The sequence below is a fragment of the Podarcis bocagei genome (genome assembly GCF_964188305.1).
Source record: "Podarcis bocagei genome assembly, chromosome: 2".
NCBI classification, from domain to species: Eukaryota; Metazoa; Chordata; class Lepidosauria; order Squamata; family Lacertidae; genus Podarcis; species Podarcis bocagei.
The window spans coordinates 102296402-102304967 of NC_138126.1; the positions used below are offsets into that span (position 1 = coordinate 102296402).

The 8566-nt window shown below is 51.7% G+C and overlaps 1 protein-coding gene across 1 annotated transcript in view; it reads right to left on the reverse strand.

Annotated features, from left to right (window-relative positions):
- Positions 1-5799, reverse strand: part of CYTH1 (cytohesin 1) — a gene marked incomplete at its 3' end in the record, with an annotated part of 63260 nt that extends 57461 nt beyond the window's left edge. Inside the window, exon 1 of the mRNA XM_081185285.1 lies at positions 5659-5799. Coding sequence (XP_081041411.1) covers positions 5659-5686 — 28 coding nt within the window. The 5' untranslated portion in view covers positions 5687-5799. The remainder of the gene's footprint in view (positions 1-5658) is intronic.
- Between the last annotated feature and the right edge of the window lie 2767 nt (positions 5800-8566).

Here is an 8566-nt window from a genome sequence, read left to right on the forward strand (position 1 = left end):
TTTCAAGCTCCCTCGATATTAAAGAGCCTTTAAAAAGTAGGCTCTTTCAAAGGAAACCAGGCTCCAGAATGCAAAGGGAAGTGTGCAGATGTTATTTCCTTGTTGGCAAGGGCAACATACCTATGGCAACAAGGTTATAAGCACTGGGCAACCGCAAGCTGCCTGTCTTCCTACGCAGCTCCAAGGGAAATCCGTAGCGACAGTCTGAGAATTTGAGAAACTACTGATGGAGCCCTGAGCCATTTGTAAAGGCTGCACAGCCACCCCCCACTGCAGTCTTATTGCCCTACAGAGGTACTTCGACATTAAACTAATAGCACACACTGAATGGGACACTTGCATCCCTGAATCTGCATTTTTGGTGGGCAGCTGCTATGTGTCAGGGGACAGCTGCCCCAAAAGGATATAGGGCCCTGCAGCAAATGGATGAAACACGATACCATCTCCTGCCCTGTTTGTGTGTCTAAGGCCTGGAGATTTTATTACCAAGCCAGCAGGCAAGGAAATGCCCACTGAATGCAAACCACAAAAAGCAGGGTGCAAAAGGCTTGCATGCTTACATTCTGGCAAAGCAGGCAGCCTAGAGGGCAAAAGTCTGCACTGATGGAGCAAAACGGCCAAGCGCAGGAAACTGGGTGATAAAAGACGACAATGAGGTGGAGCTTTAAAGGTTTCGTGTGTGTGCGCGCACGTGCTGTGCACAGCTGGATGAACCCTGCAGCTGCCTAGCCCTTCCCTGGGTTATGAAAAACCTCCATGGACAGGGGAGAGAAGGACAGCAAGGGCAAAATAAGGTGAGTCGTGGGCAAGCCACACTGAAGGAAGGGCAAACTGGGAGGGAGGGATGAGTTGAGCTTGCGTGACACCCAAGAAGAGGAACAAAGAAGTGGAGCAACCACCCAACTAGGAGGAAAGATGTGCGACAGAGGATGTGGTGTTCACTGCATGAGTACACACACAGCTGCCTCTTTCTATCTCTGTGTTGTCAAGTTGACATAAGTTAGGAGAGGGCAGAGGAATTTGTTAACTGTTTCAGAGCCTGCTGTCTGCATTGGGCCCATCAGAGTGGCCTCGCGTGCTCCAGCTCCCAGCACAGCCAAGCTATTTTCCATTCAGTGTGTCCTGAAAGCTCATGGATAGGATCAATGAGAATGTTCAGTGAGAGCCCTGTAGATTCAGAGATGTCCCACGAAAGCTTTCTGGGGGAAAATTCTTGTCATTACGCGAGTTGCATACATTTGCAAGGGTAGCCTTGCTTCCTTTTTGGCTGGAGCAACCTGGCAACTCCCATGCAAATATGGATAAATTTAGCTGCCCTGTAAACAAGCGGGCCAGCAGAGGAGAGCCAGCTGCTGATTTCAGAAGTGACTGTCTTACAAGTGCACTAAGATGAGACACAGCAGGCTTGTTTTGAGTTTCCAAAACGGCAGCATGCTCTGCACGGAACCCCCTTCTCTCCACCCAGGCTACACACAAATCTACATTTTCTCAGATGTAAGCAATCGCCAAAGTGAACAGGGAAGAAAGACATTTCTCCTCCACAAACCTAGAAAGAGTACCAAGACCAACTCCTCTCCACTGCTCACCAACTGTCCTCTAGGTCAGTGTTTCCCAACCTTTTTTGGGCAAAGGCACACTTGTTTGATGAAAAAAATCTCGAGGCACACCACCATTACAGCCCCGTGACGTCAGCGCGCAGCGCGCAGCGTCACGCCGGGAGGGACGCACGAAAGTGTAAGTTTCAATTTTTTCCCCTCCCCCTTGCCGGGGAACCTCCAAGCTTTGGGGGTGGGGGGGGGAGGAGGCAGCAAAGCGAGGCAGGAAGGAGAGCGCGGCTTGGCTGGGTGAGCTTTGGCAGGGGCAGGGAATGAGAGCCGTGAGGCGGGCGCTGCGGACGGAGGCGCTGCCTGCCGAGCTCGCAGGCAGCCAGGCATGCAGACGGCGAGAGCCCCGCGCTGGGCGGCCTCTCCTCGCCGCCGCCGCCCCGCCTCTCGCCGGCCAACTCGCCCGCCTCCCTCCAGGCAACATCTCGCGGCACACCAGGCAACATCTCGCGGCACACTAGTGTGCCGCGGAACAGTGGTTGGGAAACACTGCTCTAGGTGTGAGTGATGCAATATACTCAGGTCTCAGAGAACAAATGTTCTGACCTGCACCAGGTTACAAACTAGCCCCCCATGCCCATGAACACATTTCCCTCCACACTGCAAAGGAAAATACATTAGGATTGAATCAAATCAAATCGCAGTCTGGCTAGAAGCAACCCCTCGCCGGCACATGGCAGCAAAAAATTAAAAAATGATGCATGCATACAATAAGTATTCAACAGCCCTTGTTAACGTTATTGTAGAGAAGCCATAATCACAACCTGAGCCATAATCCCATTTTTACAGCAAACACATGATAACCTGTGAAAACAAGGAGCTCAAATATACCCAGCTGTCAGTGGCAACCACAGCAGAGCTCAGCCTCAGAGCCTCCACCCTTCAGCTCAGCCTGGGGGTTGAGGGGAGGAAGGAGAAAGCATCAGTCCCTGGAATTGCTGCTGTCCCTAAGTCACCTCTGCTGATGAACAGGCAGGAGGACCCCTCCATGTGACTGGGCAGTGCTACCCAGGTTGGAGACGCACAGGGCTGAGAACCATGGTGAGCAGAACTGGGCAGGCTGCCACTTGCCTGAAAGGGAGATTACCCCTGTAAATCTAATCCATCGCTCACAGTACAGGCTAGATGAGAAAGCAGCTGCATGCATACATCGTTTAAGCACCGCTCCACTTTCCCCAGACACCGTCTTTGGGATCATAGCAAGAAGTGAGCAACACAGCTGGAATATTCATGTACTCGGCAAATCAGAGACAAGCCCGCTGGTAGCAGGGACATGTGTGCCTGCTGCTTGAGAGAACCGCCTGCCTCCCGGGCATCACCTACAGCTTCAGCCTGGGTCTCTGTGATTAATGGAGATGCTGCATCCATGCTCAAAACCCACCCGAGGTTCAAAGCTAATTTGTTTGCCAAATCCACATACAGGACTCAGCAGCACAGGCACATCAAAGGGCATCTGGCCCCAGAGGTCCCAGCGTCAGCACACTGGATAAAGGAAGCCCAGGGTGCCATTTGCACAACAGGGTATGCCACGCAAAAGGAGGAATAAATCAAGCAAGCCTCTACTGCCCCGGCGTGCCACAGCTGCTAAGACACAGATTTGAGCTCACAGCTCTGCTGGGGAAGCCTCTAAGTCAACCAGTCACCCATAACTGGGTCATACATATTAATTCGTTCTCCTGGTGCAACGACACTGCAGAGAAGTTCCCAGTGTTAAAGGAACTGGAGTGGATTCGGGGGAGATCGCACTGGGAGACTCCCTCCATTGCAGTGTCATACACAGAAAGCTGAATAAGCAAAGGACCAAAGACTCTTTGAAGTGGAGTGTCTCATAGCTTACTTGCGAGCCAAAGTGGCATTTCCAGCACAAGGAGTGACCTCCACAGTTCAGTTTTACATGTAAACACAGGACCAGCCCTACCATTAGGCAGAGTGAGGTGGCTGCCTTAAGTGGCAAATGCTAGGGGCAGAAAGCAACAAAAAAGACCTCGTGCCGCCTAAGTGACCCTGCCACCTTCAGGTGAGGTGGAGGACACTGCCCCATTGTCACTGTTGAAGTAATATTCAGCTTCCGATCCTGTTGGCCCTTCTGTGTGGAATGAGGGGGCCATCACTTTGTCGTTTTTACCTCATGAAGCAAAACGACATGGGACAGCCCTGCTCAATCAGTCAAACAATTTTGACAACACATATCCTACATCAGTATATTGAATGTACATTTCTTTCCTTTTTCCAAGGGCAGAAACATCACCTCAATTTGGAACAAGAAAGGCTAGCACCTTGGCAGCCTGCGCACCTGACGAAGTGATTTGGGCTACAAATGACAGCAAATCTTGTCTGCTTATTTTGAGGGCAGCTTCTCTGAAGACAGGTGCTTAGGAAGTTTTAGCTGTGTTATTGCCTGGCTTGTTGCAACATTTCTAAATTTGTTCCAGTTCCTTCTAAATGTGGGTTCTTTCAGGAAACCGGCCTGCCCCACCTCTTACGCAAGACAGGCCTGTGTGTGAACCTCAAATTCTCCAAGCCCAAGTCTGCTGTCCCCAGTTCGGGATATATCAATTCCAGTCAGTGGCCACTGGGGTTATGAAGGGCACCACCATCGCTCACCCCCCCCCCCGAACAATGACATTTTGCGAGCAGTGCACTCACTCCCACCACTTCTGCAGAATACTTATACCAAGCACTGTAATTTAAGGTTTGGGTAAGATCAGGGCCTGTCCGAGGGCCTCCCACAAGTCACATGAGGCGACATGCCTGGCAGGGCCAGTCATCCAGTCCTTCGCCACTAGGCCATCTCCAGGGCTCCTGCCACCTTTTTAGAAGGTGATCTGCACTGGCAGGAAATGACACTTGGAAATGACAGTTGGACACACAGATCAGAGACATCAGTCCAGGCCCAAAAAAGCAACCCCTCCCCGTGTGTGTGTGTGTGTGTGTGAGCAACTGAGAGAAGAGGCACAAATATGACAGCTGAACTCTGCCTCAGAAAGAGCCACGTTCTCCCTCTTCCCTGAGAAGGAGAGCGAAGGAGCCAGGCAGAAAGGGGAAGCATCTGCTGCTCATGCAGCTGTTGCTACCCTGAAGTCACCCCCACAACCCTCCTTCCCTTCTCCGAGAGGCAGTTTACGCTTCCCTGCCCAGCCTAGAGGATAAATGCCGGCATGAAGTTCCCCCCACCAAAGGCGCGCAAGCCGACCAACACACGCGGCCCAGCTGTCTCTCGTTAACCCTCACCGCAGTGCTCAGCGCAAGGGGAGCCACCCCTGACCCTTCCCTGTAAATACTTCTTTTTTGGAGTCCGGCCACATTTACCTCCCTCCCCCTCAAAAGGCGGCCACACGCCTGTTCCCCCCAAACCCCCAGCCACCGACTCCAAGCTCATTTCTCTGCGCACCCCATTGTAATGAACAGCTGTCCTCGCCCTGCGACCACGGGCTGGAACAGCTGCCCAGAAGCTTCCCTTCTTCTCCCCCACGGGAAGGGCAGCTGCCCTCCTCCATAGGGGGTGATTAAGAAAAAAGGTAGCCCTACCCACCCACCCACCGAGATACCCAAGAGAGCACCCTCTGTGACCCCACCCTGAACCAATGGCACCTCACCCCGCACCGCACCACGGCCTTGCACAATCTCTACTTCCTATGCTCAGGAGCCGATCTCTCCTCGGGATTTACTAGCGCACCCTCAGAGTCCACTCAGGCAGGACCCCCCTCAGGACAACCGGCCACACAGCTCCCAAATCCCGTTCATCCTCTCTTGCTAAGACCAGGAAGGATGCAAAGAGAGACTCCTTCCCAAATCCGAATGTGTGTGTGTCGGGATGGTGGCGGTGGGGCAGCAACTGCACACTCCCCGCTTTAAGCCAAGGACAGTTCGCTGAACATGCAAGGGCCACTCCCCCCTGCTAACTAGTCGCAAGATTAAGGCTTGAACGAATCCCTCCCTCCTTCCCTGAGCGCCCCCCACCCTTGCCATTAAGACCCGCCCACCCCCACCTTGGCCCAGCCAAAGATGCTCCTTCCCGTCTCCTGGGATGCATCTAATTCATTCGCCAGCTCACCGTATCCGCTCTCCTCGTCCTCCTCCATGTTACCAGCCAGACTCCTGCACGGCTGCTTTGCCCGGCTGCTAAAGCTATGCTGCTGCTGCTGCCGCCGCTACTCAGCAAGTTCCTTCCCACCGCCGAGCACACGTGATGGGAACTGGGGAGGGAGGAGGAGGAGGAGGGCGGTGGCACCTCCCCCTGAAACCCGACGCGAAAGAGGCGAGGCTTCGCTGCCCACGTGATGGGCAACGCGGTCCCGAGCCTCGGAGCAAAAGCAACGGTTGCTGCTCCTGCACGCTGCAAGATCCGGATCCGGAGCACGCTGTTTCTGCGGCTTGCAAACCTGTCGCTGCAACTGCACACCTGCACGCGCCCACGCACGCATAGCAAACTGTGTTCTACTCATGAACACCTACATTAATTGCAACTGGCGAGGAGGAGCGCCTTTTGCTGCCCGCGCCACGCGGTGCCCACCTTGGTGTCCTGAGGACAGCGTTGCTGATAAAGGCTGGAGAGATAGCAAGCTGCCTCCCTGGGCTGCTTTGGGAGGAAGGGCGGGTTATTAATTAATTTAAATTTAAATAGAGTCTGTTTTCTCAGGAGTCAGAGAGCGGGATGTGCCTGGGCGCCGTGGGGTCTCCTGTGAAGCAAAATGGTCCCTTGCGTTCCTTGCCCAGAAAGAAGAGTTTGGATTTGATATGCCGCTTTATCACTACCCGAAGGAGTCTCAAAGCGGCTAACATTCTCCTTTCCCTTCCTCCCCCACAACAAACACTCTGTGAGGTGAGTGAGGCTGAGAGACTTCAGAGAAGTGTGACTGGCCCAAGGTCAGCCAGCAGCTGCATGTGGAGGAGCGGAGACGCGAACCCGGTTCCCCAGATTAAGAGTCCACCGCTCTTAACCACTACACCACACTGGTTCAGAGGGAGGAGTCGACGAGGCAGGTGTCACTAGGTGGCTTGCTGTTGACAAGAGGACGGGATGTAATTTAATAGCAGCAGAGTATTAGCTTTCTTACAAAAATAAAAGCGTCCCACCCGTCTGTGAGAAGTGGGAATTCCACTCCAGGGTGCTGTGGCCCAACAGGCAGGATCAGGGCCAGGCAAGGACATTTTGACACCTGAAGTGAACCACAACATGGCTCCCCTTTTCCCACCAGGAAAGGAATGAAGATCTACATCAGGAACAAGGAGTGCCAATAAAGATCTACTTCAGGTTCGCTGCTCCTGTGGATCCTGCCACCTGGGTTGCCTCACCTTGCCCTGTGGGTGGGTCAGCCCTGGGCAGGATTGACCTTAGTTCTCTATCTTGGATTCTCTTTCAGCACTGCACATTTTTTTATAGAGGAAGAGATTATAGTAGGCCATACATCATCGGGGGGGGGGGGAGCGGAGTTGGGATCACACTGGCCCAACTGCAACTTGATTTTGCACCCCCAGCATGCATCCACCCCCAATCTGCAGGGCTACTCTGCCTCCATTACATGGGGACAGGAGAGGTTAAAGAGGGGGATTAACAGTGCTTAGGAATAGCATTTTTGTTGTTTAATAAACTGGGAAAGGCTGTTACCAGTGAAGGAGGCCAAAGTCAGGAATCCATCTGCATCAGATACTGTGATCAACCCAACCCCTCTTCAGGTGTGTTTGAGAATTCCTGGGGTATGAACAGGTGTCTCCTTAGGGAAGCAACTAAAAACGGAACTAGCTCCAGCAATTAACTATAATTATTATATAAGCAAGAAGCAGCAATCATTTTAACATACTCCTATTTTCACTGCGCCACCTACGGAGTCCTGTAGTAGATTTAGAACTCTCAGAGCTACTTAGCCGTACAGTATTGTGGCTAGTTATTCTGGATTAAAACAAGAAGTTGGATACTGGGTAAAAAGCCATATATGCATTTCGATACACATTAGGCGTCCCTGCCTGAAAACAGGAATAGCACTATATGAGTGGTTTCTTGAGCAGCAACTTCTGCTTTAGCACCTACCATTTAATCAGTGTGACAGGCTGGATAGTTCAGTGCTTATAATGCAAGAAGACTCCTTGTGGATAATATTTACAATGATTTCTCAAAAGTGTGAGGAAGCTCCTGCAGGCGATGTACAAGTTGTTGCCAGGACCAGTCAAACAGGCTCTTTCCTAACCCTTTCCTAGATCAGCAAGCAAAATAACATTCTAAATCAGTATAGCACGGGAAGCTCTAGATACACCATCATAGAAACATTGAGGGTTTATGACAGAAATGATTAGTGCAACCCTCTTGTCGACTGCAAGCTTTTAAGGACTGGCGAAAGTTAAGCTTTTTTACAATTTTACCCCCAAAGTTGTTGAGCTTTTAGGATTGAGGTTCTTGAGCTTTTTTAAGGATTTTATCCCACAACATATACTGCCACAGGGGCTGCATTAAATTGACCGGTGTGCCGGATTAGGCCCCTGAAACGGACTTTGGACAGGCATGTCCTAGGGCTACTGCTCGAGCCAATAATGCATTTCTGGCACTCTGCTCTGAACAGCGTTTTTATTGTTTTGGCATGTGTTGAGTTTGCACTACAGTGGAACCTCTAGTCACGTACTGAATCCGTTCCGGAGGTCTGTTCGTGAGTCGATCCGGGTCGCTGGTAGAAGCGCAGTTCTGTGCCTGCACATTCGGCAGCAGTGCTGTTCTGATTGTGCGCAAATCGTGGCAAACCTGGTATTTACTTCTGAGTTTGCCATGGTCACAAATCAAATTGTTTGCGAGTAGGGTCAGTGGTAAGTAGAGGTTCTATTGTACTGGTTTACTACTGGAACTACAAGAGAAGTACCCCCATTGCCAAAGTAGGACCTGGCCCTTCTTTAAGAGTGATTCAACAATACAGTGGTACCTCGGGTTACATACACTTCAGGTTACATACGCTTCAGGTTACAGACTCCGCTAACCC